The sequence below is a fragment of the Eleutherodactylus coqui genome, chromosome 8 (assembly GCF_035609145.1).
Source record: "Eleutherodactylus coqui strain aEleCoq1 chromosome 8, aEleCoq1.hap1, whole genome shotgun sequence".
Lineage (NCBI taxonomy): Eukaryota > Metazoa > Chordata > Amphibia > Anura > Eleutherodactylidae > Eleutherodactylus > Eleutherodactylus coqui.
In genome coordinates, this window is record NC_089844.1 from 64,650,263 (window position 1) to 64,677,957 (window position 27,695).

General features: G+C 43.0%; 1 protein-coding gene across 1 annotated transcript in view; it reads left to right on the plus strand.

Annotated features, from left to right (window-relative positions):
- The window catches only part of PDE1A (phosphodiesterase 1A), a 169,457-nt gene that overhangs the window by 93,768 nt on the left and 47,994 nt on the right, over positions 1-27,695 (plus strand). The window contains exons 2-6 of the mRNA XM_066575752.1: positions 9,361-9,474; positions 19,410-19,592; positions 20,950-21,016; positions 24,422-24,538; positions 25,581-25,721. Coding sequence (XP_066431849.1) covers positions 9,361-9,474; positions 19,410-19,592; positions 20,950-21,016; positions 24,422-24,538; positions 25,581-25,721 — 622 coding nt within the window. The remainder of the gene's footprint in view (positions 1-9,360; positions 9,475-19,409; positions 19,593-20,949; positions 21,017-24,421; positions 24,539-25,580; positions 25,722-27,695) is intronic.

Here is a 27,695-nt window from a genome sequence, read left to right on the forward strand (position 1 = left end):
ATAAATCCCCATCAGAATGCTCATGGAAGATTAATGTATTTTGATTTGGATTTGTCCGTGGCAAATAGTTAACCCTTTCCAATCCACTGTCTGACGTCTGAAGACATTAGGATTTAAGGCTGTACAGCTCTGATGTTGGAAGACATCCGTCGGGGTTCTCTTACTGTATATTGCCAGCCTCTCTGCTGTTGGAGCCTATCCAACGTGTCACCTCATGCAGTACTGGCTTTAGCCAGCAGATAGCGCCGTTGTATAATGACAGAAAAAAGAGTAAGCCCCCTAGGAAAACCAGGATACAAATTGGATTGAAAAGGGTTAAACCACGTGCGAAAGCACTCCTAATGGAAATCCTTTTTTCTTCCCAGAATAATTTTGAGTGGAATTACCAAGGCAAAAGCAGAAATGTCAGATTCTGTACTGAATAAGGATGATCACCTTGGGACTTTATAACACTCTGCGGTTGATTTACATGGCACATAAGACAATATTATACACCATGGTATAATGTTATGAATGGTTGCAGCACACTGGCACTCCACCTTATTCTCACAAGGGAGCACTTTCTGGGCAATGATGCACACTTTTCTGGATAAGGACTCGTCATCCAATATCCATATAGTTGCCAAATCAATAATGCAGCAGCATCCGAGGTACAAAATTTCACAGGAATCCCGATGTACAAGCCAATCCTTGAGAAAGACTGACTGCGTTCAGTCGAAACGTTGCTGTATGCAGAGATGTGGCAATAAAAGGAACTCTGTTTGTACATAGGGTTTCCTGTGAAATATGATACACCCGTGTTCAGGACTACTGTTGAGTGAACCAATAGAACCCTGTTTTGAATAGAACTTTGCTAAAGGCCCGGTTCAAGTTCATCCCGAACGATACTTTTAACAAAACTTGACCCAAATCAAGGTTCTACTGTTTGGTCCACTCAACACTACAAAACACAAAAACAACCTAACTCTCCAAAATGGTGATTATAAAGCTTAAAATAAAACCGCTACAGCACCAGAAACTAAGGCCATCTGCACACGGCTGGATATGGATTGCAGAATCCGTGATCGTCACCTGCGCAGATGATCCACGGTATTCCATATCCATTAGCAAGAATAGAACATTTGCATGTCTGTTCACACGAGCGGACAGCAAATGCAATTTCTGCTCGCGGGAAAACAATGACAGCATATATTCTGTTTTTGCGTGGATGGCTTCCATTGAAGTCAATTGACATTGCAGAAAGCGACAGCGTGGGAAAAGCAGAAAATGTTAAAAAAAAAATCTGCAATGCGGGATCCGACCCATTCGTGTGCAGGTGGCCTAAATATTCTGGATTATTGGAATGCTATTGTAGATAGAAACCATGAACTCTATAATATACTTCTTTATGTAGATTTAATGAAATTCCTTGCGCACCATTACAATTTAGTTCCAAAATTCTATGCAGCTTCAGATTTTCACTTTATTTAAAATGGCTGTGAGGAGTGCAAAAACTACATCTCCCACAATGCCCCATTGCCAGTTACCGACGAGTGCGCATTCACAACTGTACAAACTGTGTCGGCATTACAGAATTTGAAGGCACTGAGCCTGCCTGAGCGGTAAAACAGCAGAGCTTATATAAGATACCAGCAGAGAAGCATGATGGAGACCACAGGTAAAGAAATATCTGGGCAGCTTTGTAAAACAATTTAAAACATTAAATCGCAAAATAATATGTTATCGTCTTATGAGAAATATAACTTTCACTGAATAAGAATACCCCTTTAATGTCTGCATAGAGCTTATGTCATGTCCATCTATTCCTATAGAGGTAACCAACTAACAAGATATAAAGACAGAGGACAGGGACAGGCTGAGTGATGTGTAAAACACAAAAGATTAGTTACTGAGTTGCTAGACAATTGAGACATGGTAACTGATCTAGGTGGGCCCCAGGATCTTTAACTGATCTGCCCTGAATAGATCTGCCTATAAAGCAAAGTACCCGCCCTGAAAAGGGCAACCTCACGACTGGAATCTAGATGGATTCCCTTTATATTCTAAGGTGGAATATGGAAAAGAGAGAATACTCAAGGACAGGGTAGAACAGAACAGACAAATAAACTAGTTAAAAACTTGAGAGTGACTGAAGGAAGAAGGGGTAAAAAGTTGTAGTCCAAAGACCAAAGTTGATAAAGACACACACTCATTGTACCGCCTTTCCCTGAAAATAAGACCTACCCCTATAAGAAGCCCTACCTCGATTTTCAGGGAGGCTTAAAATATTACCCCCCCTTCTCCCCCCTGAAAATAATCCCTAGCTACACTACATGAAATTTTTTTTTAAAAACTCACCTAGCCGCCAGCCTCCGGGTTCTCGCGCTGGTCTCCGACATTGCGGCAGGTTGCCGTGTCAGCTTGACCAAGGATTCTCTTCTTTCTGGTAACGGGGTTTTGTATTACTCCGCCTTCGACAAGCAAGTGCTGTGATTGGATCGAGCGCCAGCCAATCAGAACTGGATTTCGATCAGTCACAGCCTTTCAGTGAATGACATCACTGAATGGCTTTAATTGGTTTGTTCGAGCGCCGGCTCCGATTGGCTGCCGCACGCTCCAATCACAGCACTCACTTGCCAGAGGCGGAGTAATTCAAAACCCCCGTTACCAAGAAGAAGAGAATTTTCGGTAAGGCTGACACGGCAACCTGCTGCAGTGTTGTAGACCAGCACAAGGACCCGGATGCTGCAGACCACGTAAGTATAAGTGTCCCCCTCCCCCCTCGAAAATAGGACACGGTGCCTCTTTTGGGGCAAAATTTAATATAAGACGGTGTCTTATTTTTGAGGAAACACAGTAATACCCAGATGCACCAAGGCAAACTCACCAAGCAACTGAGCAGAACCAATATAAAAATGTATTAGTCGTTCTCTGTACAGGCTGAGTGAGAAGATAGCTTAGCCAGCCTATTAGCAATACAACAGAAGGGAGATGTTTCTGCCTCAGCGTCAAGCACTGAATGCCACCGCACATGTGCCAGCAAGCACATTACATGGTCCACATTTGCTGTCATACTAGGCTCACGCATGTGCCCAATATACATCAGCGCCTGCACAACCAGTGACAGCTTGTCCAGTGGATTAGCATTTTATAAGGTATTTTCAAGTACTGTATAGAGATCTGATGGCGAAAGAAAACAAACTTTCCCATTGCATTCCCGGAACTTAGATATCTGTCTAACAGTAAGCTTGTTGACTCTTTCCAGGCAAAATTGTAAAGGCAGCTCTGGACCATAAGTTATGCTGTGACACAGGATCAGTACAATACATGTAAAATAATGCAGGGGCGTAACTATAGAGGGTGCAGCGGATGGGGTTGCACCCGGGCTCAGGATCCTTAGGGGGCCCATAAGGCCTTTCTTCTCTATATAGGGAGCCCAGTACTATGAATAAAGCATTATAGTTGGGGGCCCTGTTACAGGTTTTGCATTGGGGCCCAGAAGCTTCACGTTATGTCTCTGTGCAGCATGTTTTAGGTATGGGTACGGGTACAGAAACAGATAGAGGGGGGGCCCCAGCTCACGTTTTGCATCAGGGCCCCTGGGCCTTTAGTTACGCCCCTGAAATAATGTATTTACAAACTATGCATATAGCCTTATTCTATATGAGATCTGAAATTGTTTCCATATGTGGAAACCTATTTTATGTATTCATTTATTTAAACCTGAAAACGCTGCATCTGTGATTGGGCTTCATGGAGCAGATCTCTAATTTCTAATTTGTTAGCTCAGTTTGCTCATGTCTAAAAATGTCCTGCAAGCTAAAAGATATAATCTATTAATAATTTGCATGACTATTTTGCAATTGTCTGGCTATTTCACATTACTTGAACCTTTCTGAATGGTTAATCACTAGGATATGGAATAGAGTACGAAAGAAATATTGTACAAGTGGTTTAATCAAAAGTTGTAGTTGAAAGCACCAACAAATAATTTAATAAGTACTGATAAAGAATAAAAGTGGAATTCATGAATAAATTATGAAAATATCCTAAAATATTTAATAGCACTTTTATAGATATTGGCAAATGTATGAAAAGGTTAAATTCCAGGGGCCAATACTTCAAGGGACTGCATCCCCTGCCGTGTGCTAATTCCTAGCGGGGATCAATTTAGTGAAAATGTTACTTATAAATTATAGAGAGTATTTGAAGTATCTGTTAGAACAAGATGAATCATTGCTTTATTATTAATGTCGGCAGGATACTCTTTAAAAAAAAAGCACCTTGATTGCAATGGAATTGTTTAATCTCCTAGTTGTCTAAATGGGCTTGATTAAAAAGGAACAAACTGAACTGAGCTTATTGGTCAAGTTGCCAAATAAGGGTGTCCAACCCATGGCCCAGGATGGCTATGAGTGTGGCCCAGAGAGATACATTGACCGTTTACTTCAATTCCCAGTAGGCCAGTTCTGTGGGTCGGTCATGGTCAGTGATAGCTTAACTACGTGTGGCCGGCCCTGTGCATAAGAGCCATAATGGCCTGCCTGCCCAACTAGTACTGTGTGTGACTATAAAGTATGAAAGTACGAAAACACTGGCACATGAGGGGGAAGAGCCCCTGGGGTGGTCACTTACAGTTCAGCTGCTGCTGTTGCTGCTCCAAGTTGTAGGAGACTCACTGTGGAGAGGAGAGCCAATAGGGAGCCGTGCTGGCTGAGTCTAAGCTAAGAACACCCCTCATTGGTCAAACATTTAGTAATCCAGCCTCCAGGTAATGCTGATCTTGTGATATGCTGCCAGCCTGGAGGTGTTCGGACATAGTCAGTGGAGTAGCAGTGAGCTGCCCACTGCTGTTGGCTCCGCCTCTTCTTGCCCCCACTCTAATTCTCTTCTGGGCTGCATCTAGGCCAGCACCCAATGCCTGGCAGCAGTTCTGTAAGTGAGTCTGTGTGAGTTAATGAGCAAGCAGCCCAGTTAGTAGACTAGCCAGGTCATCTAGTCATCCCACCTGCTTTAATGCAGACATCATCAGTTAAATGCTGCTGGCCTCTTTGTCTTAGGTGGATATTAATTGATTATTTGAACCCTAAAGGTATGTTGAAAGGGTGGAATTTTTACATGTGCAAATTCCGCCTCTAAAAACTGCGGCTAAGTCTACAGCTTTCTGTTATGGATTTTCTTGTGGATCCACACATGAATTTTACCCTGTCAATGTACAAAGTCCACGTGTGGAATTCATATGAGTTTTGTTCGTGCTTGTGATTTAATGTGTGGCCCAGGACAACTCTTCTTCTTCCAACTTGGCCCAGACACACCAACAGGTTCGACACCCATGCTTTAGAGCAAAATTCTGTGAAGATGTGGACAAACCCATCTATTAAAACAAAGATTTAGCCAGACAGGTTCCAGGGTGGTGCCATTATGTTCAGGGCAATAACTCAACTTTATATGGTCAAGCTATTTTCGCTTGCATGAAACCTATTGCAAAATTTACAGTAAATCACTAGCCTATTAAGTTTTATGAAGTTCTATGTTTGGTTTAGTAGAACTACAGGAGGCATGGGTCTACAAACGTTGAAATGCATTACGGCCATAAAAATTAGCGTAGGTTGCTCCCATATTTGTAATTGGTAGATGCTGTCACTTCTGAATTATATATCACAGAAGGGGAAATATAGAGAATTAAAAACAATCACAGAAAATGGCAGTTATTTACTGAGTGAGGGGTGCATATAGATGCATCCTCTCACCATGCAAGTAGCTGACTACCAAATGAGGGAGGGAATTACACCTGTGCAGGACACCGATGAGACAGCCACTCACACTGCCTCTTGATAATGAGGGGGGTGGCTGCTTGGTGTATACTCCCACACATAGTGGATACAAAGTGCCAGACCATTCTGATATATGTAGTTCACCATGCAGACCAGCAACCTATTAATGACGCCATAATAATTTGGTGGGTTGCCCTGCACTTCCATCAGTGAACCACATTGGTACTGCCACCCTGGGCTCCCCCTGGAGTCTTATCGCCACACTGCATGTGAATGATAGATAATAAATGTAAGGCATTGGTTGGATTTTGGCCAAGATACATGAGCCCACTAACCACTTCACGGTTCCTTGCATTGTAGTGGGTCCTTACACTAATATAAAATAATTCGCTCCCTCATTTGGTAGTCAGCTACCTGCATGGTGAGAGGATGCATCTATATGCACTCCTTACTCAGTAAGTATTGGCCGTTTTCTGTGATTGCACTTCTGAATTGTCATCTAAGAAACTGATGGTTCAGAAATGTCACTTTGTTAAAGATTGAATTTGCAGACATAAGGAAAGTCATACGATCAGTTTTTGAGATCCTAATTCAAAGGTGACAATCAATGTGATTGCTATCTCTGTAGTTGAGCCACAATACCAGACAGACCATGGATAAAAGTGATGCTGTATTGCGGTGTACCAGCTGCAATCAGGAGCACTGGACTCCAATGAGTGTCTTCTTTCTGTCGTATCCGAGGTGTCGTCTGCCGGAAATCCCTCAGTGGGCTAAGTGTACAATGTGCCCTTTTCACAACTCTGCTACAACATCTTCAGTGGTGTATGGACTGATTGGTTGACAGAAAGGTATCATCCCTAGCCAACCAATCAGCCATAATGGAAGTGTATTTATTCCAGGCCCACCTCCTGCCTGAGGTGCTTGGTGAGGCAGCGGACTCCTGTCAGCTAAGTACCTGTCACTATTTATTCAACGTGGGGTTTATTCACTGTTACTAAATACTATGTTATATACATTGCTCTTTCCATCTGCATAAACATATTCTCTATCCTCCATCTAGAAACAGACTAGGCCCCCTAGGTTCCTGACATGCGGTCGCCCCTATCGGGGCATTCACCCTGCTTCTAGGCAGGATCAGTCACATCAAAGTTAGTTAGTAATAGCATTCCCATTTCTGTATTTATGTTACTAATATTTGCCCTGTTTTGTCTAAAAAACAAACAGATTTTGGTGATATAATATGTCTATATTGATCTATTGAGAATATTAATTGCATCTTGGTCTGATGTGTTAGTGATGTCGCGAAGGGCACCATATCTGCACCCTGCAACAGGTAACATGCTGTTTCTGAATACAAAAGCAATCCTATTTTTCTAGTCTTATACAACGCCTTTAAATTTATGGCTTGTTTACAGGCAGAATTGCTTTTATTCTGAATTCTTTTTTTAATGTTGTACAAATCAGCTCAGCTTTGTCAGGAAAGGTAAAGAGCGAATACTATAGATCATTTTATAAAGGGCACAGAGCGGTCTGCAACCATTGGTCAGGAGACATCACAGACAGCTGGATTTCCACAGATCTGTCAGCAATTTAAATTAATCTCCTGCTACAGAAGATAACTATATATGCTTTAGATGTCCAATGTACGTGTTTTCCGATGTCACGGAAGCTTGCAGGAGTAAAGTATGAATGGATTGGCATCATGTAGTTAACACTACTAGATATGAGAAGACTAATGTATTGGTATTAGGACACTACACAGAGGGGGCTACATAATCCACATTACAGAATATGAGACTGAATTAACACATAATGGTTTCTTAAATAGATAAGGAATTAGAGATGAGCGAGCACGCTCATTTAAGGCTGCTACTCTCGCTGTGTACTCGCCCGAGCAGCATGTGCGGGGTAGGGGGCGGGGGGCCAGTGGGGAGAGAGAGAGAGATCTCTCTCATTTTCCCCCCATCCCCCCCGCCACCCCCCCCCCCCCCCCTTGCTGCTCGGTCGAGTAAACAGTTACTTGATAAGACTGCTACTCAATCGAGTAGCAGCCTTAAACGAGCGTGCGTGCTCATCTCTAATAAGGATGGATAGATAGGTGCTGTTATTGCTTAGTACCCAATGGTTACATCGGTAGAGGCATTTCTCAAGGATGAAGGGTACAGGCTGTTGTACCCACATACTAGCTGTTGCCAAATTGTCAATTTCTACATCCTGCAGAATCGAATTCAGCTAGAAATACATGCAGCAAGTAAAAAACAAGGAGACTAGTAGTACTAGGACCCATGAAGTTTTAGAGTAGGACAGTGTGACCTGCAGTGCGACCAAGGCAGCTGATCATTTTTGTAAATAGTAGGGGCAAAACAGTATTAAAAGGAACTTCTCGCATCCCCACAACATCATAAACTAAGTTATGGTGCTGTTAGGGGATGTGACATGGAGCCAGGGGATGTAGGTTTTATGCGCTCCCGCGATCCAGCGGTGTCCACCTCTGAAGTCAGTGCAAGGCATGGAAGTCTAACTCTTTTTAGAGTCCCGTAAACACGCTGTCCCATAGACTGATAGACTTTTTTCTATAAACTATACTTACTATAATACTCTCAGCAGTCATAATGCTCAGTGCTATGTAAATGACTCCGGATATGTTGAAACCTGGCTTTCTCATCACAAAGCACACTGGGGCTGCTGCTTAGTAAATGCTTATCCATCATTATATTAGCAAACGTTTGGTCTTACAATGTACCATGTGAAGCTTTTCATCATTCTTGTGGTGCATTCCACGTCCTGTCTGTTCCCCAGTTTTTGGTTTCGGCATGTAGTGCTCTCCTGCGCTACATGGGTTCCAATAACTGTTTCCCCACCAATCCTATCCCAGTAACTGCTATATTAGGCATCAAACCCAAGGGTGCATGCCTAAGCAATTGGTTCCTATTCATTGGGACAAAGCTCCAGTTTGTGTTCTCCTGGTTTAGGCCTCTGCTTGACTATTATGACCTCTGTATTCCTGACCTCGGCTACATTTCTGGACCACACTATTTGCCTGCCACTTGCCCTGACCTACCACCTGATATCCATTTTGAAGTTTATACTGCTTCTCCCGACCTTGGTTGTTTCTGGTTTACTATTGTGTTGACACCCTACGGTACCACGCCTTGGCCTTGTGTAGCGTCAGCAGCCCCACTACTGAGACTATTTCTGCAAATAATGGTTTGATGACCCCAAAGTGAAAATCAAACACTTGGAGGCACCAAGAGTGAAAACTGGGGTCTCTCAGGTACTACCTCCAGATATAACCCTAAGCCAAATCAATGTGTGGCAAGGCAGATCCACCTCCGTCTGCCTGACATTCTCATGCCGATTAGAAGTATTATCTCCATATGTGCTAAACCTTAATTAGCAAGGAAAAAAAATAGAGAGCATAATTTAGTCATGTGAATACCATTACCTCCTGTCCCCGGTTAGGAGTGTGGTAATATTAAGCAGAACCTGAAAGGGCCTAATTTTTATTTTGACTATGAATACCCCAGTTCTCTGTTTATGCTTAATTACTTACAGATACAAGACAATATTTGGAAATAATCTCTATTTTCTACTTTCTTTTTTACAGATTAAGATGTTTGGTGAAGCAGCTTGAGAAAGGAGACATTAATGTGTCCGACCTGAAGAATAATATTGAATATGCAGCTTCAGTATTGGAGGCGGTTTACATTGACGAGACCAGGTATGCAGATTTAACGTTTATATCCATTTTTCTACTCAGATTTACCTCAAGGTGTACTATTCCTACATTATGGTCCGCCTGTATCAAGAGTGATGCTAACAGTAAAGCTGCCTATACACATTAGATAAAAGTCTAATAAGCCATTTCGGTCAACCAACATAGGAATTATTCCCAATCATTGTTTTACAGACTTGCTAAAAAGTCGGATGTTGAACTTTTTTACACAATAGTTGTTCTGTATGACACTGAAATGAAAGCAAACCCTAAGCTAAGAAAATTTCCAGGGCTGCACTAGTACCCAGGAAGCATGAGGTATATTGAGATGCTGTTCCCACTTTTATGTAGAGGTCCTTTATTCTGATGTACTCTTCCAAATAGGGAATAAACAAAGTACAAAGTTCTGACTAAGAGAGTTACATACACAAGAGAGGTAGACATGGATGCATAAAAGGGGGCATTACTAATGCGTCTGGGTCTGCCACGGCTTGTGATTGCTATGATAAGTGATAATGCACTGCAGTACAGAAGTATAGCAGTGTATTATAAGAGCAATCATAACATTTTTTAATCTGCATGTTTAGTATCATTGCATCTGTAATGATCTGTACTATAAATGTATGGTGTTTTTCAGCTCACAGAGCAAATGTTATTTAGAAAAACAAAAGGAGCCAAAAATGTTTTTTTAGTTCCTTTCACCACCCAAAAAGACACAATAAAAATAATCAAAAGAGACATATTTACCTCAATATGGTACCAATAAAAACTACAGCTCATCGTGTAAAAACAAGCCCTCACGAAGCACTTTCGATGAAAAAATAAAGTTATGGGACTTTGAATGCACCAATGTTAAAAAAAATATTTCCCTAACAAAGGGCTTTTATTGTGCATGAGTGGAAAAGCCTTAAAATAATAATAATAAAAAAATTATATATATATATATACGGTATATATATATATCTCACAGAAAAAAAAATATCATGCCGTTTATGCTGCATGATTAACTTTGTAAAAAACCCTATAAAGCAATAGCAGAATTAATGTGTTTTTTTTCTCCCTGCCCTTCAAAAAAACAAAAAACAGTTATGCTAAACTTTATTTGCAACCAAAGAATGGTGCCAATAAAATCTACAGCTCATGCAGAAAACAAGCCCTCATACGGCCATTTTGACAGAAAATTAAAAAGTTATTGTTTTTTTTTAAAGAGAAGATAAAAAATTCCCCAAAAATTGTTGCATCCTTAAGTCCAAAATAGGCTGTTTTAACTAAGAGATTAAAGAGTGAGGGCATAAAGGGGCCAATGTTGCTGACTGGGAACATAAAGGAAACGTTATTTCTGAATGGGGCATTAAAGGGGGCACATATACTTCCTATCCCCAGCTGCAATGATCAATGAAATCAAAATCAAACCAAATGGTGTGTGTAGAGATAACATATTTATTGGCAAAGCCATATAACTTTAGTAGAATATTCAGACATTTTAATGTTGACCGATTCCTACCAGATCCTTTAAAATAAAGTGAACCTTCCATCAAATATATAATGTTTATGGCAGATAAGTAGTAAATGAGGTTTAACATTGATAAAGGTAAGGGTATACACATGGACAACGAAAATACATGTCACCAGTATATACTAAATACTAAGTAAAACTGACATAGAAAAGGACTTGGGAGATTTCAGTTACAACTACAGCTCCAAAAAATGTTGGAACGCTTGTATGAAATGTAAATAAATGTAAAGAAATAAATAATGCAATGATGTGGAAATGTCATATATCCATATTTTATCCACAATAGAACACATATCAGAGGTTTAAAGGAAGACATTTTTCCATTTCATTTACATGGCTAATAGAGATGAGCGAGCACCAAAATGCTCAGGTGCTCGTTACTCGGGACGAAATTATCGCGATGCTCGAGGGTTCGTTTCGAGTAACGAACCCCATTGAAGTCAATGGGCGACCCGAGCATTTTTGTATATCGCCGATGCTCGCTAAGGTTTTCATTTGTGAAAATCTGGGCAATTCAAGAAAGTGATGGGAACGACACAGCAACAGATAGGGAAGGCGAGGGGCTACATGTTGGGCTGCATCTCAAGTTCCCAGGTCCCACTATTAAGCCACAATAGCGGCAAGAGTGGGCCCCCCCCCCCTCCCAACAACTTTTACTTCTGAAAAGCCCTCATTAGCAATGCATATCTTAGCTAAGCACCACACTACCTCCAACAAAGCACAATCACTGCCTGCATGACACTCCGCTGCCACTTCTCCTGGGTTACATGCTGCCCAACCCCCCCCCCCCCCCGCGCGCGCACGACGCAGTGTCCACAGCGCACACCAAATTGTCCCTGCGCAGCCTTCAGCTGCCCTCATGCCACGCCACACTCATGTCTATTTATAAGTGCATCTGCCAGAGGAACCGCAGGCACACACTGCAGAGGGTTGGCACGGCTAGGCAGCGACCCTCTTTATAAGGGGCGGGGCGATAGTCCACAATGCTGTACAGAAGCAATGAGAAATGCAATCCTGTGCCACCTCCATCTGGAGCTGCACACGTGGGCATAGCAATGGGGAACCTATGTGCCACACACTATTCATTCTGTCAAGGTGTCTGCATGCCCCAGTCAGACCGCGGTTTTTTATAAATAGTCACAGGCAGGTACAACTCCGCAATGGGAATTCCGTGTGCACCCACAGCATGGGTGGCTCCCTGGAACCCACCGGCTGTACATAAATGTATCCCATTGCAGTGCCCATCACAGCTGAGGTAACGTCCGATTAAATGCAGGTGGGCTTCGGCCCACACTGCATGCCCCAGTCAGACTGGGGTTCTTTAGAAGTGGACACATGCAGTTACAACTCCCTGTGGACCCACAGCATGGGTGGGTGCCAGGAAGCCACCGGCTGTACATAAAAATATCCCATTGCATTGCCCATCACAGCTGAGGTAATGTCATGTTTAATGCAGGTGGGCTTCGGCCCACACTGCATGCCCCAGTCAGACTGGGGTTCTTTAGAAGTGGACACATGCAGTTACAACTCCCTGTGGACCCACAGCATGGGTGGCTCCCTGGAACCCACCGGCGGTACATAAATATATCCCATTGCAGTGCCCAGCACAGCTGATGTAACGTCAGCTTTAATGCAGGTGGGCAAAAAATTAAATGGATTACACTGTAGGCGAGGGCCCCAAAAAATTGGTGTACCAACAGTACTAATGTACGTCAGAAGAATTGCCCATGCCCAACCAAGAGGGCAGGTGAAACCCATTAATCGCTTTGGTTAATGTGGCTTAATTTGTAACTAGGCCTGGAGGCAGCCCAGTTAAAATAAAAATTGGTTCAGGTGAAAGTTTCAACGCTTTAATGAGCATTGAAACGTATAACAATTGTTTACAAAAATTATATGACTGAGCCTTGTGGGCCTAAGAAAAATTGCCCTTTCGGCGTGATTACGTCACGTTTCAGGAGGAGGAGCAGCAGATTGATGAAGCTAAAAGGTCCATGTTTTTGATGGTGATAGAGAACAATGCTTCCATCCGCGGGTGCAGCCTACGTATTGTTTAGGTATCACTGCTGTCCGCTGGTGGAGAAGAGAAGTCTGGGGAAATCCAGGCTTTGTTCATCTTGATGAGTGTAAGCCTGTCGGCACTGTCGGTTGACAGGCGGGTACGCTTATCTGTGATGATTCCCCCAGCCGCACTAAACACCCTCTCCGACAAGACGCTAGCCGCAGGACAAGCAAGCACCTCCAGGGCATACAGCGCGAGTTCAGGCCACGTGTCCAGCTTCGACACCCAGTAGTTGTAGGGGGCAGAGGCGTCACGGAGGACGGTCGTGCGATCGGCTATGTACTCCCTCACCATCCTTTTACAGTGCTCCCGCCGACTCAGCCTTGACTGGGGAGCGGTGACACAGTCTTGCTGGGGAGCCAGAAAGCTGTCAAAGGCCTTAGAGAGTGTTCCCCTGCCTGTGCTGTACATGCTGCCTGATCTCTGCGCCTCTCCTGCTACCTGGCCCTCGGAACTGCGCCTTCGGCCACTAGCGCTGTCGGATGGGAATTTTACCATCAGTTTGTCCGCCAGGGTCCTGTGGTATAGCATCACTCTCGAACCCCTTTCCTCTTCGGGTATGAGAGTGGAAAGGTTCTCCTTATACCGTGGGTCGAGCAGTGTGTACACCCAGTAATCCGTAGTGGCCAGAATGCGTGTAACGCGAGGGTCACGAGAAAGGCATCCTAAAATGAAGTCAGCCATGTGTGCCAAGGTACCTGTACGCAACACATGGCTGTCCTCACTAGGAAGATCACTTTCAGGATCCTCCTCCTCCTCCTCAGGCCATACACGCTGAAAGGATGACAGGCAAGCAGCATGGGTACCCTCAGCAGTGGGCCAAGCTGTCTCTTCCCCCTCCTCCTCATCCTCCTCATGCTCCTCCTCCTCCTCAACGCACTGAGATATAGACAGGAGGGTGCTCTGACTATCCAGTGACATACTGTCTTCCCCCGCCTCTGTTTCCGAGCGCAAAGCGTCTGCCTTTATGCTTTGCAGGGAACTTCTCAAGAGGCATAGCAGAGGAATGGTGACACTAATGATTGCAGCATCGCCGCTCACCATCTGGGTAGACTCCTCAAAGTTTCCAAGGACCTGGCAGATGTCTGCCAACCAGGCCCATTCTTCTGTAAAGAATTGAGAAGGCTGACTCCACTGTGCCGCCCATGTTGGAGTTGGTATTCCACTATAGCTCTACGCTGCTCATAGAGCCTGGCCAACATGTGGAGCGTAGAGTTCCACCATGTGGGCACGTCGCACAGCAGTCGGTGCACTGGCAGATGAAACCGATGTTGCAGGGTGCGCAGGGTGGCAGCGTCCGTGTGGGACTTGCGGAAATGTGCGCAGAGCCGGCGCACCTTTCGAGCAGGTCTGACAAGCGTGGGTAGCTTTTCAGAAAGCGCTGATAAATTTGGCTATGTGCACGTTTAATGCTTGAGCGTGGGGGTGCGTGGCGGCGTACTTGCGCTCCAACACTTGCGCTAGCGACGGCTGGACGGTGCGCTGAGAGACATTGGTGGATGGGGCCGAGCACAGCGGAGGTGAGGGTGTGGGTGCAGGCCAGGAGACGGTAGCGCCTGTGTCCTGAGAGGGGGGTTGGATCTCAGTGTCAGGTTGGGGCACAGGGGGAGAGGCAGCGGTGCAAACCGGAGGCGGCGAACGGCCTTCATCCCACCTTGTGGGGTGCTTGGCCATCATATGTCTGCGCATGCTGGTGGTGGTGGCTCCCCGGCTGATCTTGGCGCGACAAAGGTTGCACACCACTGTTCGTCAGTCGTCTGCACTCTCAGTGAAAAACTGCCAGCCCTCTGAGCACCTCGGCCTCTGCAGGGTGGCATGGCGCGAGGGGGCGCTTTGGGAAACAGTTGGTGGATTATTCGGTCTGGCCCTGCCTCTACCCCTGGACACCGCACTGCCTCTTACAACCTGCCCTGCTGCTGCACTTGCCTCCCCCTCTGAAGACCTGTCCTCAGTAGGCGTAGCAAACCAGGTGGGGTCAGTCACCTCATCGTCCTGCTGGTCTTCCTCCGAATCCTCTGTGCGCTCCTCCCTCGGACTTACTCCAATTACTACTACCTGAGTGATAGACAACTGTGTCTCACTGTCATCGTCCTCCTCACCCACTGAAAGCTCTTGAGACAGTTGCCGGAAGTCCCCAGCCTCATCCCCCGGACCCCGGGAACTTTCCAAAGGTTGGGCATCGGTCACGACAAACTCCTCCGGTGGGAGAGGAACCATTGCTGGCCATTCTGGGCAGGGGCCCGGGAACAGTTCCTGGGAGTCTGCCTGCTCCTCAGAATGTGTCATTTTCATGGAGTGAGGAGGCTGGGAGGAAGGAGGAGCAGCAGCCAGAGGATTCAGAGTTGCAGCAGTGGACGGCGCAGAACTCTGGGTGGTCGATAGATTGCTGGATGCACTTTCTGCCATCCACGACAGGACCTGCTCACACTGCTCATTTTCTAATAAAGGTCTACCGCGTGGACCCATTAATTGTGAGATGAATGTGGGGACGCCAGAAACGTGCCTCTCTCCTAATCCCGCAGCAGTCGGCTGCGATACACCTGGATCAGGAGCTCGGCCTGTGCCCACACCCTGACTTGGGCCTCCGCGTCCTTGCCCGCGTCCACGTCCTCTAGGCTTACCCCTACCCCTCAGCATGCTGTATTACCAGTAGTGCAGAAACAGAACGCTGTAATTAAATGTGCTGCTTATTGGCCTGTGGTTGGAGGCTGATTTCCCTTACGGAACGCACAGCAGAGCCAGGAAACAATTTTGCGCACGCCTGTAGTGAGACGTAGGTGCGTATGACTGAGCTAGTGGAATTCACAGCGCAGAAGCAGTCAAGTGGCCAAAGGCCAGTAGTAGGCCTTAAGTATTTTGCTTCTATTTTTTTAAAATGCTGAGCTGATACAGCAGACAGATACTGTAGGCAGCGTATAATATTATGTATACTGTTTCCGTCTGGCGGGATGACGGTGATCATGTAACAGAGACAGCAGATCCAGGAAACAATTTTGGGCAAGCCTGCTGTAACGCTTAGCTGCGTATTAATTAGGACTACAACCCCCAGCAGATAGATACTGTAGGCAGCGTATAATATTATGTATACTGTTTCCCTCTGGCGGGATGACGGCGATCATGTAACAGAGACAGCAGATCCAGGAAAGAATTTTGCGCAAGCCTGCTGTAACGCTTAGCTGCGTATTAATTAGGACTACAACCCCCAGCAGATAGATACTGTAGGCAGCGTATAATATTATGTATACTGTTTCCCTCTGGCGGGATGACGGCGATCAATTTTTTGGAAAAAGCCCACTGCGTATATAGCCTGAATATCTCTTTCCCTGCCTCACCAGTACTGCCCCTATACTCTGTACAATGACTGCAGACTGCGGACGCAATGCTCTGCACGGCCGATATACAAAAAAAAAAAAATTGTGCAACACTGCTAAAAGCAGCCTCCACAGTACTGCACACGGTCAGATGTGGCCCTAAGAAGGACCGTTGGGGTTCTTGAAGCCTAAAATAACTCCTAACGCTCTCCCTATAGCAGCAGCACCAGCAGCAGCACTGTCCCTCAGCTATGTCAGAATGCATATGTGGCGAGCCGCAGGAGGGGCCGATTTATATACTCGGGTGACACCTGATCTCGCCAGCCACTCACTGCAGGGGGGTGGTATAGGGCTTGAACGTCACAGGGGGAAGTTGTAATGCCTTCCCTGTCTTTCTATTGGCCAGAAAAGCACGCTAACGTCTCAGAGATGAAAGTGAAAGTAACTCGAACATCGCGTGGTACTCGCCTCTAGTAACGAGCATCTCGAACACGCTAATACTCGAACGAGTATCAAGCTCGGACGAGTACGTTCGCTCATCTCTAATTGCGACCAGTGGGGGGTGTCCAATCGGGTCGGGTACGGCTGCGAGAATTCTGCAGGCGGTTTGCAGGCGGCCTTAAACTATCAGCGGACATATCAAAATACTCCAACTAGTCCAGCAAAACAATAAACAGTTTATTTAAAACTTTGGTGCATCCCTTTTACGTAAAATAACCTTTTAGTCTTGTGCATTGAGTTTGTAGCGCTCGACACTCCTCAGGTGTGGTTGAATCCCAAATTTGCTGAATCTTTGCCTTTAATCCTGTCTTGCTGTGGCTTGATTTTTACGCAGCCCGTACTTCATCTTTCCCCATAAGGACTCAATTGGTGAAAAATCAGGACTTGTCACAGGCCAGGGAGGTGTAGGGACACCCTTTTGAGATAACAAGGCTTTAGTCACGTTAGCTGTATGACGGGATGCTACATCTGGTTTGAAAATGAATTTTCCAGTTTTAGTTTGAAGCTTCGGAGTAGAGGGCAAAAGAAGTCCAGCCAAAATTTTGGATACATAAGAATATTCACCATGAAGTAGAGACTGCCAACGTCTTTAGCTGACACACATCACACACCATTACACAAGCTGAAAATCTTTCAGAGTTCGGAAGAAATCCTTTTTCTGAATTTTGGATCACTCATTTACACTCAGCGCCAATGTTGAGATTGATCCTCAACTCGTCACTCCATATTTTCCAATTACATTGAGAGGACACCCAGTTTCGGGGTTAGTCCACACTAGACATTTATTTTTTTGCAGGTTCATAACAAGTGTTTTTTCTTTTACTCGTAGTCTGTGTATGGTTCGATCGCATGTTATGTTACTTACATTCTTTCCAGTAATGGAATTCCACTCCATTGAAATAATGCTTGCTGATTGTTCTTGACAATTCTGTGCCATGCTTTTCTGGCATAGGCATACATTTTGGTGGACGGCCCTTTTTTTCCCCACAGCAGTTAAGCCTGTTTTTATATATTTGGAAATGATACCTTGAATTGCCAAGTGAGGCATATCCAATGTTTTGGAAATCGCATATTAAGATTTTCCCTTTTTATGCAATTTCCCCTCAGTTGGTCATTACTGGTTTGCCAAACAGCATTTTTATAAATTCTGTGGAAATGTTTTGTCACTGCTGCTTAAATCCATTGTGCTGTATACTTTGCCTGGCTTAAACAGGAAGCCGAAGTGCAAAGTTATTCAAATTAATTAGCTTTATTAACCAATCTACAAACAATAGTTAGGGTTTAGATGGACTATTATGCAACATAAGTTGATGCTGAAGAACTTGTATAACTTTTCTGTAAATCTTATTGTTTGAATTCCCAAACTTGCAGCCTATAGAGGAATAATTATACTTTAAGAAAATATAAAGTTTGGATGACTGACGAGTACGATGCAAAATTGACAACAATTTTACAAAACCAGAAGCCTTCAAAAAAATGATATCTGGACTGTTATGAAAAGGGGTAGTATAATTCATGATACTATATAGGGTCTTTGCACTTCTCCATTGAATGCCTACAAGTGAACAGAACATAAGGAAAGCCTAGGGTGATAACAAATACTTCTTTTAAGCATCAACTAATTAGACACACTCTTCATAGTTGTTGAAAAGGAAAAAAAGTTACTTCAGAAACTGTTTTCCCTCAGGTCATGACCTAAAGTCTAAGCTTGCTGAAAGGCTTCTCTTAAAATAGTCCAGTATCCATACATGGTGTTGTTACACGTTCATTCGTTAGATGCCTTTTAAGATTACCACGTTAATATCTTGGTCCATTAAAACCCTGACCAATGAATTTATTAATATTTCCTCAAGGTTTATTATTTCTGTAGAGCCAATATCAAATTAGGCTCATGTTGACAGAACAGTTTTTTTTAGTTTCTTTTACCTTAGTCAAAAAGGCATTCCATTGGTCGATAATGATACCGAAGCAGCAATTATGGGCTAGAATGATAGACTAGAGGATGCAAAAAGTAAAACAGTAGCTTATCTGACAGTCTTGATAAAGTAAAAGTAACCATATATATTAGATGAATGTCCTCTATATCTGCTGATCTCTGTTGGCACCAACCAACCATCTAACATGTATGCAGGTGTTCTGACTTTCCGCCAAGTTGGTGACAAGAGTGTCTGGTAGTGGCTTACGTGGTGTGTCGGAATGGGGCAGATGGTTGAGGGACTGACTCCTGTTGTGAGTTTTCAGCTCCGGGTTCACCGCCTCATTCACTAGCAACTGCTTCCTACTTACTACTGCTTCCTGTGCTATGGAGTGTGCTTCCTTTCCCTACAGCTCCTCCTACTTGCCTAGACTCCAAGTTAGTGTTTGAGCTAAGTCACTGCAGACTAAAAGGCAATGTGTATGCAAGCTATATACAGGGCTGGTTAAAGTATACCTACACCAGCTTACTTTAACAAATCCTATTCCTGTAGATAACTTGCGTCTAGCCAAATTTGTGATTTTTGCATCTCTTTAGAGTTGTTGTATTATTATGTTTTTTTATTATTTCGATAAATAGGAAACTATTGGACACAGAAGATGAGCTCTCTGATATCCACACAGACGCTGTTCCAATGGAAGTTCGGGACTGGTTGGCATCCACCTTCACAAGAAAAATGGGAATGAGACGAAGGCGTCCAGAAGAAAAACCAAAGTTTCGTAGTATTGTCCATGCAGTCCAAGCTGGTATATTTGTTGAAAGGTAATCTTTCCTTTGTTATTTTTTGTATTATGTGGGTGCCCTATTGAAACCTCTGCCAATTCTTTGGCTACCAATTCTATCTGTTCAGTCGTGTCCGACTTTGGATATTCAGTAGGCCAGTCCTCTTCATTCTTCTCTATTCTCTATGACTTCTTTCAATTGCTTGATGTCTTTTCCCATGTCCTTCTTGATGGTGTCCAGCCAAAGTATCTTTTGTCTTACCTGTTTCATTTTACCACTGGCCATTCCAAGTAGCAACTTTTTTTCCAGCAGATTCACCCTCATCATGTGTCCAAAGTAAGTCAGCCATTGTCTGGTGATCTTGCCTTCCAGGGATACCTCTGGGTTGATATGGTCCCGGACAGCTTTGTTGGTGACCCTAGGATTAGTATAAGATTAATTTTCTAGTTGTACTAGACAGTTGCAGGTAATTAGCTTGAGAGTTGAGTAGTCAGAGAATTGTCACAGGTGAGCAACTGGAATTGACCTGCTTCCTATATCCTAGAAGGCTGAAATTGCTCAACCTCAATTAAATCCAAAGTTCATCATTTGAGATAAAACATTTGCAGTTGCAATTTATGTTATCAAGAATTCTTGAGCGCGATGATTATCCAATACCAGATAAACTGTAATAACTGTTATTTCACCTAGTATGTGATCAGAGGCAGCTCTCAGCATTCATTCAATAGCTGAGACTTGCCTCTGATTGGTCCCTGTGCTCAGCCAATCAGAGGCAGCTCTCACTCACCCATTCATGAATTCATGAATGGGTGAGTGAGAGCTGCCTCTGATTGGTGAGGCTGTGACAAATCAGAGGCAGCCCATTCAGCAGGTGGGGATTTTAAATCCCCACCTGCTAAATACTACAGAAAGCAGTTCAGGAGAACTGCCGGCCAGACGCGGCTGAACTCCGGCTGCAGCGGAAAGGTGAGTATAATTTTTTTTTTTATTTTTACACATTTCTGGATGAATTTCAGGGAAGCGCTTATATTTTTAAGCCCTTCCCGAAAATTCATCCCGCGCTTGCCGGCAGCCCATTGCTTTCAATGGAGCCGGCTGTATTGCCGGCTCCATTGAATTCAATGGTCAGTGCTCGTTTAATCGAGATGAGTACCGCGTGGTGCTCGTCTCGAGTAACGAGCATCTCGAGCACCCTAATACTCGAACGAGCATCAAGCTCGGACGAGTATGCTCGCTCATCTCTAGTGGTGAGCATTCTTAAGAAATCTGGACAAATCCAGTTTATTTTCATCTGACACTAATCAACATGTTCATCTTTTTTAGGTTTGGTACATGGAATTTCTTTTATGTTTTACTTTTCTTAGCTTGACCATGACAAAGTTTTCTCTGTTTTTAGGATGTATAGGCGATCCTCTAATATGGCCGGGCTCACCTACCCATCTGCTGTTATAGCATGTTTAAAGGTAATTGAATATGATTATTTATGGAATTTCCTGTCTAGAGAGCCTAAATCAGCAAATCTAAAATATTAAGTTTCATAATAAAACAAGACTCGTTATTAATAACTTAGCATATTTTTGACATTCTGCTGCTCATTCGTAAAGAACCCACAAGTCCATAAAAATCAATCATTTAAAAAAAAATTACTGTGAGGTTAATGCATGAGGACTATTCTACGAAATAGAAAAGCCTCAGCTATAAGCTTCCATACTTCTACTATGGTGTCCTCGTAAAACATACTGCAGAATCCTGATGACGATAGCCCATACTGAGGAGTAAGTTTAGCCTACTTTTAGAGCATCCTGTAGTCTTATGATGTATGGGGGACTGTAAATGCATTTATTAACCACTTACAAGGGGTTACCCAAAAGAAACAGCAAGGTTCTTGTGGTCGGAGGGCATTAGTAGTACAGGCTTTTGTTGTCGGGAGAATGTCTTCAGAACCCTTCTGAGTCGGTATGCGAGCCAGTGTTGTTGGGAAAGGTTGCGTTTGGCTCCATTAATTTTTTTTTTCAATATGTTGTTAAGTTTTTGGCCTATTTGGTGATGCCTGATTCGTACGAAAAACATGCAACTGTTTAATTTTTTTTTTTCCTTTTGGATAAAAAGCAACAGATACGGTTGTCATGCTACAAATCGCCTATAAAGAATTTACTATGAGTAAAACATAAGTTTCACGAATGGTTCTCCCATTTCAAAAGGGAAAATTGAAATGTCAATTTTTGATCAACCTTGTTCCAGATGTCCTATGGCAAAACAGGTGACTGGTTCTTCCATTATGACATCACACCTGCCCACACAGAGCTGAGTCTTAAGAAGTTTTTGGCAAAAAAGCATGACACCCTTGCTTCACCCGATTTCACTTTTTTTTATTTCCTCGGGTTAAAAGAGACCTCAAAAGAAAACATTTTGTTGATGTTGAAGAGGTGAAACAAGAAGCAACACAAGTACTGAAAGACATCGATAACGACAAGTTTAAAAAGTGCTTTTAGCAGTCGAAAAAATGTTTGAAGAAGTGGAAGACGACCTAGAACAGCTCTAAGCATGACAGGTGTCACACTACTAGGAAATTCTACCTTGTAACTGGGACTTATGTTTTTAAGTCACAGAGAAATATGTAACATAAAAAAGATATCTATTAATTAAATTGTCCGCAGCATTTTATTGCCACCTTTGCAGGGATATCTTCAGCAAAAAGTAGCAAGAAGACATAAAAGATAAAATAGAATAAAACAAACTGACTCTGTTCATAAATAAAGCAATAAACCCACATTATATATAAAAATAACCAGAAGGCCACAACAAATTAGTTATTGTGTATTAGTATTACTTATTATATACAAAAAGTAATACAAAACTAGCACAAGATCACAACTGGGTAGTTCATCTTCATAATGCATCGGAGAGCACCCAGAAACCTAGGATGTCATTGCGTATCGGTGTAAGATGCATATAGAGCCCAGCAGTGTGGCCGTTTTTAAGTGACAGATGCTAATTTTGTTGATATCGAGTTATTTTCAGTGCCAGTCAAGGTCTTTAGGCAAAGCACCCAATATACTGATTACCACTGGGATGACAACTTGTGCTAGAAATGCTGTATTTCGACCTTTAAATCTTCATATTCGGCAAATTTTTTGTTTCTCATTGACCCTGCCATCACCGGGTATAAGAGTGCATACGAGCCACATCGTCTTCTTTTCAATGATGGTCAAATTGGGCATGTTACGGGCCAAGACTGTTTGTATAGGAAAGCCCACAGTATTTTTGCTGCTTCCTTTTTTAACCACATTTTCAGACTTCTGATCCCACCAGTTATTTGTTGTTGGCCGATGGTAGTTTTTGCAGATGTTCCAATGAATCATCTTGGCCACAAAATTGTGTCTTTGTTTGTACACATTCTCTGCATTTTTTTAGCATCAGTTGAGTATGTGGTCAATTGTTTCATCGGCTTCTTTTCAGAGTTGGCATTTTCATCTATTACATCGATTTTTCCACCCTGGCTTTTATCACATTATTTCTGTTTGCCTGTTCTTGTGCAGCTAAAATCAGTCCTCCTGTTTCTTTTTTCAGAGTTCCTGAAGTTAACAATAGCCAGGACTTTTCTTTAGACACTTTACCCAGTGTGCCGAATTAAGAAATACACCCAAAGGTCACTTTATTAGTCCAGCTTCACACGCCCAAGAAAATCATGTGTGATTTGTGCGTTGCAAGACATACAAATGTCACACATCTATGAACCACATTCTTTTGAATGGGGTCATAAACATGCGCGTTTTTTTTTCCCGCATAGCACCGCGATGCGAAAAAACGAATCGCGGCATGTTCTATCTGGCTGCATAATCTCGCATCGCAGCGCCATTGTTTTCAATGGGGCAGGTGGCATCAGCGTTGGCCCCATTGAAAGCAATGGGAGAACTTTGCGATCTGGGAGAGGATCCATTCATCCCTAAAGTGATGCAAGGCTGTTTTCACATGAAAATTCCTCGCATCCCTGGGGCTTTCGCATGGATGGTGAGGGCGATATCAGGCCGTGATTCCCGGCCCAATATCGCCCTGTCCGTGTGAAGTTAGCCTTAGAGACACCGACCTTTTCATGATTGGAGCTTTCCTGGAAACTAGACACGTGACTCCGCAGTGCTTCAAAAAAAAATCAAGTAAACAAGTTTTCTGTGGATCAGTTGCAGTGTGAATCCACATCAGAATGGGAAAAAGCGTGCAAAAGTTGGATCAACGAACAGTGCAAAAGTATCATGTGTTCAGAGGAATTCAGATTTCTGTTGCACCATGCCGATATAAGGGTCAGAACTTGGTGCATGCAGCATGAATCGATGAACCCTTTCTACCAGATGTCAACAGCTCCGGCTGGCTCAAATGTAGTAATGATGTGGGAAATGTTTTCTTGGCACACTCTGGGTCCTTTGATACATTTGGCTAGATGCCACAGTAAGTTCTACCCTTCTGAAGGCCAACAGAGGTCCTTCATGGTCCTACTAGGTGTTTCTAAGGGACCATTCAGTGTCATATGTGTATAATTTTCAAGCAATGCCATTTAGGCTGGACTCACACAGCTCATACACAGAAAGTATGCAATAGCATGGGTACTTGCTGCGTGCCGCCAATCCCCATGCATTATAGTAGTGAATGCTGCGATTTTTTTCACGCGAGTAATACGCAGGTGAATAAAAGCTGTGGGAGTGGCCTAATAGAAATCAATGGTCTATTGGCATTGCGTGTTGCATGCTTGAAAATTGTGACGCCCGTGTGGGAGCGGTCTTAATCTTCTATAAAGTATTCTAAATGCATTTTAATGACACATTTCTGAAACCTTTTTTATTTTAATTTTAAATATATTTGTGTTTTACCAACAGGAGGTGGATCAGTGGTCGTTTAATGTGTTTTCTTTGAATGAGGCGAGTGTAGAACATGCACTAAAATTCATGGTCTATGAATTGTTTACCAGATATGACCTTATCAATCGTTTTAAGGTACGATCATTCATTTTCTGCTGCAATCATTTCTTTTCACTCTAGCTTATAATGACAGCCTCACGGTGTCACTCACCTATCCTATAGTCCTAAACAAGACAGACAAATCCAACTAATTTTGGACCAATATTGGAGCAGACAATGCATCATTGCATGGCTGGACAGATTTAGACTCAGGAGTTTGACTGACAACTACTGTGATTGCTGTAAAGAATTTTTAACAACTTTGAGATTGAAGATATTTCAAGAACTTACATTTAGCAGTGAGTTTTTGACATCAGGGGACATTCAGTTAAGAACTTATGCACACAGCACTCCATGTGCTTCCTTATGATGGATACCCTATAGGGAAGGAAACTTGCACAATGCAGTATGCTTTTAGAGGTCTAACTATATAGGGTACAAGAGGACTATCTGTGCCCAGGCCTTGGTGACCGAGCAGACTCTAATGTCCCTCTGCCACATGGTCAACTGGTAGGTGGAGGACATTGTAACAGATTTTGCATTGTGGCCCATGAACTTCAAGTTATGTCTCTATGGAACATCATAGCATACTGTGACTTTTTTTACATGGATATGTAAGAAAAAACCCTTCGTGGGGCACACAAAGATATTGTATCGGCCCATGGATATTTAAAGGCACCACATTATGAATTGGTATTACAGTGATATGCCTGAGGGGTGGTTCCAGGGGCAAAGCTAAAGGTTCATTGGCCCGGGTGCCAAAGTTTATCTTGGGGACCCCAACTTCTCTTAATCTCTTAATGCAGAGACGTAACTTGAAGCTCCTGGGCCCCAATGCAAAACCTGTAACAGGGCCCCCAACTATAATGCTTTATTCATAGTACTGGGCTCCCTATATGACAAAGAAAGGCATTATGGGCTCCCTAAGGCTCCTGGGCCCGGGTGCAACTGCATCCCCTATAGTTACACCAGTGGGTGGTTCTATGTTTTTTTTCTTCTTATGAGGACATTATAGACCCCATCACATTGAAATTAATGGTAGAGATGTGTATAATGTGACCTCTCTTGCCTGTGTCAGATCCCCGTTTCCTGTCTTGTATCATTTGTGGAGGCGCTGGAAGTTGGTTACAGCAAATACAAGAATCCATACCACAATCTGATTCATGCAGCAGATGTTACCCAAACCGTGCACTACATAATGCTTCATACGGGTATCATGGTAAGCAATATGATCATATCGCTTTAAGTTACGGTAGGTTGGATTATTTATGTATGAGAGGAGGCAGTTGCCTTACTGAACACCTTGAGGTAATGAACGCAGTGCAAAGCTTTATTAATGAAGTTCAGTTAGTCCTATTGTAAATGGCAAAGAATGATATTCACATAGCCGAAGGTAAAGATATCCATCCACAACAATATACCAGTTTATCTCCACATGTAAGAATAGTTATTTTTATGTTAACACTATAAACAGTGATGCTTGAAAGTTTGTGAACCCTTCAGAATTTTCCATATTTCTGCTTATATTTGACCTATAACTGCATCACATTTTCACACAAGTCCTAAAAGTAGATAAAGTAGTCAAACAAAATAGTCAAAAATATTAGACTTCGTCATTAATTGAGGAAAATGATCCGTTATCACGTGTCTGTATGTGGCAAAAGTATGTGAACCTTTAACATGAGCAGATAATTTGAAGGTGAAATTAGATTCAGGTGCTTTCAATCAATAGGTTGACAATCAGGTGTGAGTGGGCGATCTGTTTTATTCCAAGGGATCTATCAAAGTGTGATCTTCACAACACATTTGTGGAAGTGTTTCATGCAAAAGAGATTTCTAAGGACCTCAGAAGATCAGTTGTTGATGCTCTTCAGGCTGGAAAAGATTACAAAACCTCCACCAATCCACAGTTAAATTGTGTACAAAAGGAGGAAATTTAAGGCCATTATTACCCTTCCCGGTAGTGGTCGATCAACAAAAATCATTCCAAGAGCAACATGTGCAATTGTCTGGCAGGTAACAAAGGAATCCAAAGTAACCTTTAAGCAACTAGAGGCCTTTCTCAAATTAGCTAATGTTAGTGTTCATGAGTTGACCATCTGGAGGACACTGAACAACAATGGTGTGCTTGGCAGGATTGCAAGGCGAAAGGCGCTGCTCTCCAAACAAAACATGGCTGCCCATCTGCAGTTTGCTGAAAACACCTGGATAGAAATCAGAAGGCTATTGCAACAATGTTTTGTGGATGAAGAAGACCAAAAGAGAGCTTTTTGGCTTAAATAAGAAGCATTATGTTTGGAGAAAGAAAAAAACTGCATTACAGCTTAAAAACCTCCTACCATCTGTGAAACATGATGGTGGTAGTATCATGGTTTGGGCTTGTTTTATTGCTTCTAGGCCAGGATGGCTTGCTATCGTTGATGGAAAATGAATTGTGAATTATACCAGCAAGATCTAAAGGAAATTGTCAGGACATTTGCCTGGGAGTTTAATCTCAAGAGAACATGAGTCATGTAGCAAGAGAAGGACCCAAAGCACACAAGTCGTTTTACAAAAGAACGTTAAAGAAGAATGAAGATAAAGTTTTGGAATGGCCAAGTCAATGGTAAAGTCAAAGTCTTGACCTTAATCCTTCTGAAATGCTGTGGAAGGACCTGAAGCGATCAGTTCATGGGAGGAAATCCACCAACAATTGAAGCTGTTTTGTATGGAGGGATGGACTAAAATTCCTCCAAGCTTATGTGCCGGACTAAACAACAATTACCGGAAATGTTCAGATAAAGTTCCTTTTGCCCCTCACTGGCATGTGATATTGGATCATTTTCCTTCATTAATGACTAAGTGTAATATTTTTGACTCGTTTGGTTGTCTTTATCTACTTGTGTAAAAAATGTGATGTAGTTTTAGGTCAAATATAATCCGAATTATTGAAAATTCTGAAGGGCGCACAAACTTTCAAGCAGTGCTGTATTATAGGGAGGGGCTTCTAAAACATGTTGTAAATTAAGCTTCACCTTTACTTGACTTATACTGTATATTCTAAATTTTGATGGGAGCTTCGTGAATCTAAATGCAAAAAGTTCCCTCTATGGGCTGATACCCACGGCCGAATTTCTGCCACGTTTTACGCGGCGGAAATCCGTGGTGTTGCCCCACAGCTATTAGGTTCTATTGAACCTAATAGCTTAATGCT